The sequence below is a fragment of the Enoplosus armatus genome, chromosome 21 (genome assembly GCF_043641665.1).
Source record: "Enoplosus armatus isolate fEnoArm2 chromosome 21, fEnoArm2.hap1, whole genome shotgun sequence".
NCBI lineage: Eukaryota > Metazoa > Chordata > Actinopteri > Centrarchiformes > Enoplosidae > Enoplosus > Enoplosus armatus.
Window position 1 is genome coordinate 7,535,892 of NC_092200.1, and position 12,941 is coordinate 7,548,832.

At 42.1% G+C, this 12,941-nt stretch overlaps 1 protein-coding gene across 1 annotated transcript in view; it reads left to right on the top strand.

Moving 5' to 3' along the window:
- Window positions 1–12,941, top strand: part of ptprn2 (protein tyrosine phosphatase receptor type N2) — a 117,680-nt gene that overhangs the window by 83,803 nt on the left and 20,936 nt on the right. The window contains exons 12-13 of the mRNA XM_070928152.1: window positions 9,150–9,365; window positions 11,801–12,004. Of these exons, the coding sequence (XP_070784253.1) occupies window positions 9,150–9,365; window positions 11,801–12,004 (420 nt within the window). The remainder of the gene's footprint in view (window positions 1–9,149; window positions 9,366–11,800; window positions 12,005–12,941) is intronic.

Sequence of the window (12,941 nt, forward strand, 5' to 3'; positions counted from 1 at the left end):
AAGTTTAAGTAAATCAACTCAACTTTCACAAACATGGTTGACGACTTGGTCTCGTCTGGAATTAACAAATTCAGTATTAAGGGAAGATCAGAGTTTAAATGTATTCTTCATCTAGGAAACCTCAAAGTAGCTTTTCTGTGTGTTATTGGCAACAGAATCTAAAAATGCCTTTGATTACAAGTTTTATTTAAGTGATTGTACAGTAAACTTGTTCGCTATCTCCATTAGCTTAGCAAGCATAGCTAGGCCTGACAGGCCAAATGTTTACGCAGTATTCATCGGTGTGTACTAATTGTAAGGAATGCATCAAACAGTGTGTTCAAACGTTAGCATGTCCAGCTAACTAACGTATCTACAGTAGGCCAAGGAACACATCATTAACTTAAGTTTTATAATTTTGTGGGGTTACAGGTTACGTTAAAACAAAGCCATGTTCAAAACCCGTACATCCAGTGTTTTGCATATCCCTGTGTGGAAGGCCACTACTGAATGCTATCAGAGTTTAGTGTATATCGGTGCTATATCGGTTAGTCTTTATAATTAAAAGTGGAAACATCATATCATAATTTGTTATACAAGGACTAACTAGCTCTACACTGCAAAACAAGAACAATGCTGTCTCTTTGTTTCCATGTCTTCTACATGGACCATCAACCAGCGAGGATGCTCACTTTTTGCCTGACATGTAGCTTTAGCCTCTTCTTTTAGCACAATATCATGTACATGCAACCATCAAGTGCATATTTAAGACCTCCTTTACAGGCTTCTTGTTTTAAAATGAGTCAACTGAAGACAGCGCTTTCAACCAACTACTGGAGCTACTGTTAGCTAGTTAGCTACAGCTGGCAAACTTTGCTAGCAACAGTTGTCATTTCAGCAGCTAAATTGATATCTGGAAATGAGAGGCTGCTTGTTGTCTTGTCTGAAATCAAGGACCCATTGTTTCAAAAATTACTATTTACATACAATTTTGAGAAATAAATGAATAAATGTCCTGAAGATTGACATAGCTAACGGTAAATTGAACTGAAATTGAACAGAAAGAGGCTTTAGCGGACCGCTTAACACCATCTGATACACGATTAGTCCATAATTTTGGCCTGGTCTTCACTTAACCTATATATCATTAATCATCAGTAAAACTGCAGCACACACTATACATGTAAGGCGATTAATATGAGCACTAAATATGTATCGCTTTGTTGTCATCCTGATAGATTACAACAACATTTTCTATCATTTTACAGATATGGTGTGATTTTCTACTCCAGGCTATGACGCCACAACACTGTTTCTTTTTGAAGTGCACATTGTTGTGCATGTGTGTGGGTTTGCCTCTCTGCTTTAAATATAGTCAAGATGACAGGCATAGCATTTACCTTGATGTTTACTGCTTTGAACTACTTGGCATGGGCAATGCCTGGGCTGGGATTCACATAAGAAAGAGGCCTATTTGAACAAGCTCATCTGGGGAAAATACCAGAATGACATGGCTGACACACACACAGGCTTTGAATGGTTCCTCTCTGAGCAAGTGATGAGCATGAGACACAGCAATTCAAATGTTTCAAGTAAAACCCAGAAATGGGACCTTTTTGTGTCTTTGAACATCATCCATTAGGAAACATGGTGTTTCTCTCTCGCACACACACACTCACCGAGACACAATGCATTTAAGACATTCACCTCACTGTCAAGTTTCTGCACCTTAAGTGATGTTTAAAAGGGAGTTTAGACGAGAGAGCAAAGTGTTACCTTTTATATTTTATTTCAGCTTAAGTGCAAAATCAAACTGCAGTGTACCAACTAACAATATACCAAAATGACATATCTGCACTGTGAATCCAAATACACTTTCAAACCAAACTTCTGCCTACATGAGAGCTTTGTTTGATTATAAATGTGAAAGATAAGCATGGAAATAGAACATTTTAAAAGAAAAGAGTACAAAAACCCTGAGGACGCTAGATCTTCTCCTCTCACACACATCTTGTAATATCACTTCAGCAATAACAATAACAGCTGGTGGATCTGATAAAAAAAAAAAAAAACAGAACACCCAAATGTGTTTTGTTTTGCATACATTTCTCTCTGCATTACAGTTCGAAGCTAATCCTCCAACACCTTCCCAAATGGAGCTGCAGCAACAGTCTCGCTCAGATATTATTATGAATAATTTATTGCACCCCATTTCAAAGAGCCGAGCAGAAATCCCGACTATTTTGGGTGTAACGGTATCACGCGTTAGTTCATTCTGCAGGTACACATTGCAGCTGTTGGTTTCTTGTGTGCAGCAGTGTAAACGGCATTAGCCTCTCACTGATATCATTATAGTGTGATTGGTATGTGGACTACCGGCTCAGTGTGCTACTGGGCTGTCGTTCTCTTCTGTTTGCTCAAATATATTACAATCACTGACTTTTCTGTGTCCAGGCTAAGGTCTCCTTGCAGGTATACACACTCAGATACATGTATTGTATGTGTGTGTGTGTGTGTGTGTGTGTGTGTGTGTGCATTTTGGATGTGTATTTTGCAAGAAAAACCTACTAACACCTGTGCATGTATATTCAGATTGCACGCGCAGGGACAGTCTGTAAGTGCAAGAAAACATCTAAGCAAGTTATTGTCTCTTCATCCCTTTTCTCAACTGGCATGCACGAGCGTCAGTGGATGTCTCTGCCATCTCAGGTAGTGCACTTGATCATGACATTTGTTTAACATTCCTCACCCCCCCTCCTTCTCTCCCAGCGACATGGTGAAGTGCCGCATACCTCTTTCTCCCGTTGTTTAAACACTCTCGCCGCTTTTCCATCTTTTTTATTAGAAATGTGAAGTGTGTCATGGAGGCAAACACTGGAGCAGCGCATGAGAGGAAGACAGATAAGCCTTGCAGGACTCTCGCCGACTGTTCGAACATGTGTTACCCCGAGGAAGTACTTACTGCAGGAACACACAGGCGTGACAGCATCCACGAATATCGCCAGTGACCATAAGAGTGACTTCAGTATGTTCCTGAATTTGACTGCTTGTAGGGTTTTTTTTTGTGAGAATGAATCGATGCACGTCAAACCTCCCTGGTGTGATAACCATTAGCACTGGCCTCGCTGGAGGATGTGACATGAGTTGTGAAATCGTACTGTGTAGTGCGTAGCAGTGGCTGAGATGTGTGAAAATGCGTCCATTTACGCAGAGTTCAAGTGAAGGAAAACAACAGGTGCCAAAGTCAGGCTTTCCTTCAAAGAGCATGTGAAGATGGTGTCTGTTTCTTGGTGGACATTTTCTTTTTTCCTCCTGTTTTTTCCACCCACTGCGGTGTCAGGGGAATACCCTTGTTTGGATGAGTGTGGATTTAGATAGGGCTGACAGGTGTATCTCAGGCCAGGGTATCTCATATGAAAAAGAATGAACAGGGCTCTCTTCCACTTCGCCAGAGAACAGGATAGATATGATCGTATGGTTGACTTAATGTAGGGACTGATTTCCTGGGGATTAACTTCCGGGGGCCACTATTTCCTTTCTTTCCAGTAATAAAACCACTCACTGGCAGTCATGATAAAAGTCTCCCACCATGCATTACTCTTGCATCCGTCTTGCATTCGTGCAACAGCGAGCACTTGCAGATGATTCTCTCTCGTATTCAAACTGAATGCTGCAAGATAAAAAAATTTGCCTCTCAGGCGACGGGTGGTCAGACCATTTTTGTGCCCTCTAGCAGGCGAAAAACTGAATTTGGATTCTGCATAATTCCTGAGAAATGAGGACGCCAGTGTGCAGAGAGCATGACGTGAAAGTGTCACTCCATGGCGTATAAGGAAGGAACAGATTTTGTTCCTACTATTTTTTTTTTTTTTAAGAAACAAAAACAGCATAAAATAACAAAATGCACGGATAATTTCAGTTTTGCAGCAGCATCACACACAAGGTCTAGTATTTTAGGAGTTTTGGGGGTGCAAAAAAAGAAATTGTTGAGTCAGTTAGAGTGTGTTCTGCTTCAGATTTTGTCCCTGCGGGCCGCGTTGGCTCTGCTTTTTGAAGGTGGGGTGGCGTCCGATGCGGCCACGGACCCAGGCTGGACAGCGAGCTCGTTTTTGTTCTCCCCTTCACATTGCCAACTCCAGCTGTCACACAGAGGGACAATAGAGAAGAGGAGGGGGTGCTCTCTGAATGGAAAAAATAAACTGGAGAGCCCCCCGTCACACAAGCCCCCCCCCCCCTCCCCAAGACTCGTCATCTGCATTTGACAGGACCCCCGTTCTCCTCTCTTCACCGCCCCTTTTCTTTTTCTTTCTCCTTTTCTCTCCCTGTGCTCTCCATAATCCCCCTTTCTCTCTCTCTCCCTGCTAAGTGCAGCTGTTGCTCTCCATTGGATCATTTTTTTTCAGACTGATTGCTAATTAGGATAGCTTTTTGGTCAGTTTTATCTTTAAAACTTGTTAAACTTGCAATTTTCCTCTCCTTTTTCCTTTATTCTGGCAGATCTTGGAGGGAGGCAGAGAAAGGACTTAGCCAATTATACACAATTTACTTTAGGCTGACCATTTTCCAGACTGCACCCAATGTCCCATGCAGCATTCATATAGTTTACAACTACTGTACTGTGTGGTAGCCTCTTATTATAGTGCTCACTTCAGCTTTGAATGCAAAAGCCTACTTTGAAGAATAGACTGCCCCATCTCCCTTATTCTGCTCACATAACTGAATCCCTGGGAGAGGGAGCAGAGGAAAAGGAGAGCCTGAGAAAACAGCAATTCACACACCGAACACAGAGACCCCTAGTAGCTCAACAAATGAGTGTCTAGCCCTATGTCCATTCATATCGCCCCTCGGTCCGCAAGCCTATTAGCCAGGCATCGCTCCTTGAACATTCACTGTCGACAACATGTGGAGGCATCGCTATAGCAACCAGTGGATATGACATGTGCAATGGACGGGGACTCCTGAGCTGCTGAATATAAGGAGGGGCTCAGCCTTAACTAAATGATCGCAAAAAACCCAACCCCACCACCTCCCCATCTCTTTTCATTGGCACAGAGACGCTGAAAGGACTCACTAGTGGGGCTTCTGCACATTCTTCCGAGGCTCGGAAAATCAGGCGGGCATATCCCACATTCTTCTCCCTTTTCTTATTCTCTCCGACTCTCCCTTTTTTTTCTCTTTTTCTTCATCTTCGTGTTGAAGCCGCGGTCTTTTGTTGGCGCTGGGGGACGCATGGGACCCTCGCAGGGGAACTTTTGGAGAAGCGGACTGAGTGGGCGGCCGGGACGCACAAACGCTTCTTGGAGCTGCGGCGGGCGTCAGTGGTTAACCATGCTCTCTGGAATACAAGACACAGCACCCTCCGTTTACTGCGAAATGCGCGCTCTGCCCGGCGACATGGATTTGGGTAATTATCTCCTGGCTTGAAACGTGTGTGTGTGTTGTTTTTTTCCCAGTGTTTTAATGCGTCAAATGCGTAAAAAGGCGCCTTAAATGACCGGCTTTGAAAACTTGTCAACAATCGTAACCTCACGTTGTGAGCTGGTTTTGTTTCCGATGTGAATGAAAATGATTTTAGCGTGTTGCAGAATATTTTAGCAGCTCTGGTGTCGTGGTTTCATTTTGTTTCATCCTCTCTGCTGCGATAATCTGCTGGAGCTCGAATCTCCAGAAGCTTATGGGAGAAAATATAATCGAGCATCGGTAAAATACGCATTCAAATATAGTCATATGGTAACCTAAAGGTAAACTCAGCGAACATCTTGAGCCCGGTGGTTTGCTGTGAGCACATCTGGCTGCAGGGGACAAAGTTTCTGTGCAGGCTGATCCTGGTGCTGCCCGCGAGCAGCGCCAACTCATAAACCCTGACAACTGAAAGCTGGTGAATCCGCTCTGTGTTTCCATGAATTATTCTGTTTCAGTGTGTTTAGTTTAAAAAAAATAAGCGCAGTTATCTTTATGTAATTTAGATCTTATGCAACCGAGCTCTTTATTCTATTCTTTCCAAATATCTAGAGTAGGATTGACTAGTATATATATAATATATATATATATTATATACATTGCAGAGTTTGTCCATATCAAAATGCTTTATTTCTCAAATAATTATTTTCAATTTTATGAGTTTGCAAATTTGTCTGAAAAATAGGCCCAACAGTTTCCAGTAGCACTGTATTATCGAGTACTTGGTGTTGTACAGTGTTCTCATAGGTCTATGAAAAATAACATGCTTATAAAATGTTGCATCAAGGCAATTTTTTTGCATTTCATGTGTGATCCTTTTTTGTTAACTGCAGGTTTATCAGTCACATTTTATTTCATAAAAACTACCGTGAATGTAGCTGATTTCAAACCTCTTAAATCTTCAATTGTAGCTGCAACTTTTTTTTTGTTAAAGCCTGGGTTTAGGGTTGGTTGGGGTTTGGCGGTTGTGTGTTTGGGAGGATTTTCCTCTTGTACTTCTTAAAGGTATTGTGATGTGAGTGAATGGATAGCCAGCCGCCCCAACAACACCTCTCTGCCTGACCTTTCCTCTATCATTTGAATAATCCAGAGCACCGAAATCCATCTGCCCCTTGTCTCCTCTCAGATTGGCTAATTCACCACACAGGGCCAATATGAATAGAAGGGAGGAAAAGTCTATTAGAGGCAGAGGGTAATAACTCCACTGAGTTTGGATCCTGCAACACAAATAGCAATGTTGAGCATTATTTTAAAAGAATCAATAAAAATGAATTTATTGAGCTTTAAAAGGTGAATTTTAATTAGAAATCGAATTCATGGAGGGAAAAAAAAATCTTTATTCCATGGCAGTATTTCATGTCGATCTTAAATTTCAATGCAAAATTCTGCTCTAACATTCAGATCAAAATATTTCTGCAAGCTTTGGGTAATAATAAGTCTGAATAAAATGTTCATATCTTGATATTAAACCATTCAAATGCCTTTTTCAGTTCACTTTAGTTAAGTGTTTTTTAATATTTTAAACATTTCAGTCAGATGACATTTTTAAGACATACTCCAATTATAGTAAAATAAAATGATTACAAAAATGTTAATAAAAAGCTAAAGGACAGAACTCTAAAGGCCCATGAAGGTAATTCTGAGCCTCACATCTCCTCCCTTTTCCTCCTCCTCCTCCTCTTTCTCTCTCTCCTTCTGTACCTCCTCTGGTTTCTTTCTAACACGATTAACGCCTTCAAACACTCTTTTATGCTTGCAGTGCATTTCAAGCCTGTTTGCACCCACAGTGGAAAGGCTTTTTATTCATTCCAAGGTGTTTACCTGAATATTTTCAAGAGTAGCCACAGATTGCAGAGGGCCCCCGACTTTGATTAACTCGATAAGACTTTTTTTCTTTTCGTTTTAGAATAAAGAAAAGATTTTAGTCCAAGGGAATAGCTTGGAGGTGTCAAGCAGGTTTCAACCAATAGGTCTATAGGGACACTTTGGTTTCAGAGGCAGCAGTCTTGAACCACTATACCGATGTGACATGCTGTGTCTACTGTGCAAAATATGCTGAATATTCAATATATCTAATGAGGGTTTTTCAGGTCTTTTATTGTGTTTTATTGTCTTTTTATTTTATTGTCTCAACAAGTACTCTGGCAAATGAAAACTGTGTTCATTTCTAAATGTCGTTCCTGCTGTCTGTATGTTCATTTGATCACTGAACAGGACAGACAAGTCATTGGATCGAGGCCATTCCTCCCCTCCGTACCCGTACACGAGCCTCTTCAAACCTCTCAGTTGTTGACTAACCTCTTAATGCTTGATTGAAACTACATGCTCGAGCCACAGCAATTGCAATCAACAGCAACCGTCGTCTGGCCCAACACTGTAATCGGAAAGACCTGGGCATCCGCACAACCGCTAAAACATTGGCAATTACGAGCCACAAGGTCAAACCATATTGTTACTGGTCTGAGGTGAAGTGTCTTGTTTTGAAAATGGTATAACAAGATGTAACCATCCTTCAGCCGACCCATTAGACCCCTCAGGCTAAATGTCAGAGCTCTGCTATTTTTTTTTTTTGTTCAAGTTGTAGGTTTGATTCACTTCACCCATCAGTCTTTCAATATTGCATGCAGACAATTAGCAGCCTGCTGATGTATTTGTGCACTGTTATTGATATTGCCCTTTCGCAGATGTACAGCTATTGACATTTATGCAGCTGATAGAATTAGATCAAAGACTGTGGAGAACTGGCTTTTACAGAAACCCCCATGTTTTTGAAAATAGTGTCTTTCTGTTTTCGAGAGTTAAATGAAAACGAACTTGCCAGGATGATCTTTTCTTCAACTGTAGCTACATTTTAGGTATCATTAATTATCCTTCCTAATTATCGCTGTTATGCCCTCAAAATAGTCCATATAAGTGGGGCCCACAGGGAATTTATCATTACAGTAAATGGCCATGAGTGGACCAATTACCAGCACATAGGCCAATTCTTTAACCCACGCTGATAAAAATCTCTTAGATGATATTACAGCACATTAAAAACAAGTCTGCCATAGTGAGACAACTCTATACCTCCCTGTTTGAATTAACATGCAGTGTGGGTGTGAATATTTGAAAAGGCCTTTCTATTCAACTGGTGGTGGATGTATGAAGGTCCAGTCTGGGCTGCCTGTGTCTCTCCAGTCCTCGTGGCCATTAGCTGTGCGGCTTGGGCCAGGGCCTAATCCAGCCAAACTCAGGACCAGAGGAGCTAATTAAGCACAAGCTTTTAGTATCCCAACCTCCTGTAGCTGCACAGTGCCAGCCCACCCCATGCCAGCACTAAATGGGGTTGTACATATCTATAGTGGGGCACAGTGTGGAGACAGCAGTGGACAGAGGCTGGTAATAAGGGTTGACTGAGTCTGAATGCATATTATAAGGCCAGTATTAGAGCTGGCTAATGAGAGGGGGGGGTCAGACAGTGGTGGGTGGAAGGAAAGAGCGGGAGAGGAAGTGAAGGTAGGTAAGGAAGCACTTGCGGTGCTGTTGAGTCCATATTTTTTTCACGGGAAAGTCAGGACAAGCCTTCAGGTGAAAATTGATGCACTGCAGACTTGACATGGAGGTTGCTGCAAATCAAAAAAGACTACATCAATCAGAAAAAAAAGACAGAGTAGCATCCTTTACTGCTCTGACAGTGTGTTCTCTCTCTCTGTTTGTGTGTCCTCCAGAGGGGCAGCCTGACCCAGATCCCCGTGGTGAAGGAGACCAGGGTGGAGTCGGGACAGTTCCTGCTGCTCTCTGTCCTTTGCATGCTCTTCATCCTGGTGGCGCTGGCAGTGTCCGCCACTTTCTTCTGCGTGCGCCAGCGCTCCCACCTCCGCATGAAGGAAAAACTGGCCAGCCTGGGGACTGACACCAGTACTGATGCCACAGCAACCTATCAGGTTAGACCAGCCCCCTCGCTATTAGCCAATCAGGGGCTGGGACACTTAGCCGGTGCTCTGTGATTGGAAGAACACACTTTGTTCAGATACGGTATATTTTCTGATTGGTTTGTGAGAGAGTGTCTGGTAATGTGTGTATATGTTTGAGTAATTCTCTTCTACCTGCTATGACGGTTTTTGGCTGTTGTGATTTGCATTTTTGATTTAATCTTTATTTCTTACATTTTTGTCTTTTTGCTCCAATATATATTCATTTCATCCAAATATTCAAAGCTCAGCCGTGCCTGAGAAGTGTGTGTGTGTGTGTGTGTGTGTGTGTGTGTGTGTGTGTGTGAGACAGGGGAACAGGCCGCCACTGTGACCTATTCCCTCTGTTCCTCCAGGGCCATGGCAGCCTGGGCTGTATTGATTTTCAGCGTTGGGGCTCAGCTGTGCCCAGCATGGCACTCAGAACAAATTTATCTGCATGTCCCGTTAACATTTTCAATATTTAATCAGGTTTTCACAGAGCTGCTCTATCTATCAAAAGCTGGAGGTGTTACAGTTATAACGATGGCCACAGAGAAACAAAAATAAGCAAAGATAACAAATATTAATGCATATTCTATAATCTTAGATGTTAAGATTATGTCAATTTAGATTATTATAAATCTCTTATTATACAATTTTTAGGTTATATATGGCACCTGTTCTTTCTCAGTAAACCTTCAGGGAACTGTTCTGTCAGGCGTTCATGTGGGTGTGTTCTCTGTTTGACAGATACAGTTGTTTGTGTGCTGTGGGTGAGAGATATTGTTAGGTGGCAGCATCATACTGTAAACGTTGTTTCTTCCCTGCCTGTTTTCATTCTTATTAGTAGTCTGAAAGGAGGGGGGTGGCAGTAGAGACTGTAATCCCGGACCCAGTGCTCCTCTCTGGGATCCATGTGTCTGTCCTCTGGCCCTCCCTGGTGCTAACTGCATCTCCCTGCCTGCTCCTGGGATGATTTCCCGGCTCCGGTACAGCACGGCGCTTTGCAGAGATGTTGAGAAGTAGGATGAATTATGAGGTGGACCTGGATATTGCCCCGAGGCCAAGGCCCAGGGCACTGCTTCATAGCTCTAATCATTAAAGTCTGACGGCGGGAAAGCTGATCCAAGACCAGGGCTTAGAGGGGCCTGTGCTCCAGAGGGAAATATCACTATGATAGATCATGAGATAGCATGTGCTTTCACAAGGCGTTTTCTCTGGCCTGCCCTGCCCTCGCTGTTATTAATCGAGTATGGAAATTAATTCTGTGGAGATGACTGGCTTTGCCTCCCAAAATGATGGGGTTTACAGATTATAAATTTAACATAGATTTAGGGAATCAGGCAAAGTGTGTGACTATTACGGTGTTTGTTTGTTTGCACATGTGTAAGATTGCACAAATCTTGCAATAGGGGTTATTTTCTTTCCATTTTTCTTTCTTTTTCATTTCGTTTATACTAGAGTAGATAATGCCTAGTCTTTGGATTTTTGATATCCTGTCTCTGCACTGAGGCATGATGGGAGAAAAGCTGAGTCATTGGGAGAAGTGTAATCTTCGTCGCAGTGGGTCTTTTAGCTCAGAAACCTGGAGATATCAATCAAAATAGAAAATTATACTTTACAATTGTGCCAATGCATTTTTCTCCTTGGGTTCTCTGTGGTTATATGCATTTACCGTGGAGCTCCTGTTTGATTGATGGATAGATTCTCCTGTTATGTTTCTATCTTTGCAAATTCTTCTTTTTAAAGAATGCGGTTTTTGCTTTATAGAGCTTGACTGTGCAGTATGAGTGTGGTGATTCTGTCGAGGCTGATGACCGCCCACCCAGAGCCCGGTTCTGCTCGGGGTTTCTGCCTGTAAAAGAGGGAGTTTTTCCATTGTTGCCAAGTGCTTGCTCATGGTGGGAACTGCTGGGTCTCTGTAAATAATATTATAAAGTGTACGGTCTAGACCTGCTCTATATGAAAAGTGCCCTGGAATACCTTCTGTTATGAATTGAATTGAATTGATTTTGTGTAGAATTTTACTATAAAAGATTGCTTTTTAACAACTAAAAGATCCATTCTTAAACAATGAAGACTGTCGCAGTGTGGCAGTCAGGTGTGACATACTGAATTTATTCTGTAAATCATGTAGGGTTCCTCAACCATGTATTTTTGACATAATTAGTATAAGCTCCATAATCCACGAGGATAAGCCATTAATCTACAGGCAAGTGAGGACAGATCAAGTCAGCCGAGATACAGGATTTTGCAAGGTGCATTTGCAGAACTCAGCCCCTAACAGCAAGGATAAGCACATAACCTACATAAAACTATTGTTATGTGCATGAAAAGAAGATAACTACATGAAACCTTGCCAGGAGTGTGAAAAAAAATGCATTTTTGATGATCAGCGCTTCACCATTATCTCCTGTAATCCCCAGGAGCTTTGTCGCCAGCGCATGGCGATCCGGACGTCGGAGCGTGTCGAGCGGCCTGAGACCCTGCGCCACTCGCGGCTCAACAGCGTCTCATCCCAGTTCAGCGATGGCCCTGCAGCCAGCCCATCCACCCGCAGCAGCACCTCCTCCTGGTGCGAAGAGCCAGTGCCATCCAACATGGACATCTCCACTGGTCACATGATACTGGTAAGGAACTTGCTTGTGACTCCAGAAACAATGTGAGTAATGATTCATGTGGTGGGAAAAGTGACAAGGGAGGAAGGAAGGTGAATAAATGGAAGTTGGTTGAGGTGTGGTTTTGTTGTCAGGCCCCAGAGACTTTTTGTGGTTCTTGGCATCAGATTGTTACAACTAAACAACCACAACATGTCATGTCTCACTTACTATGCACTTAGTCTGCCACAGTGGGTTTAGTGTAGTTTGAGAAACTCCAATGCTTTTCATTGAATACATTATGTCATAGATCTACATAGTGATTCAAAGTGATTCCCAACCAGAGCTACTTGTACCCCAAGAGGTACTTCTGCAGTTACGTGGTTTGTGCAGTTGCTAAATTAATTTGAAAAAATAAAATTTGGGTTTGATTTACCTAAAGAAATTGAAACTGAAATGATATAAACTAATGGGTAAACAGTTGAAATAGTAAGCGCTAGCTAAAAGTAATGTTGAATGGTTAAAAGTAATGGATAACGGGTTGAAATAGTAAGCTAAAAGTAATGGATAAAAAGTTTAAATACTTAGCTTTAAGTAATGGATGGTTTAAATAGCTAGCTACGTAATGGATAAACAGTTCAAATAGTTAAAGGTCATGGCTAAGCAGTTGAAACAGTTAGCTAAAAGTAATGGATAGTTTAAGTAATTAGCTAAAAGTAATGCATAAAAGGTTGAAATGGTTTGCTAAAAGGGTAAATAGTTGAAATGTCTTCTGCTACCTCAAGAGGTGTAGTACGAATGCAAATAGCTTGATCGAACCGACCTAAACATTAACAGTTCAGTTTTATGAAAGAATGGGTGGTGTCGATGTAGGGGTGCTTGAGGTCATCTGTAAGGGCCTCTGGGCATACGTCAGCCAGAAAAGGTTGGGAACCACAGATCTACAGGAATAGACTATGCAGATCTTTCA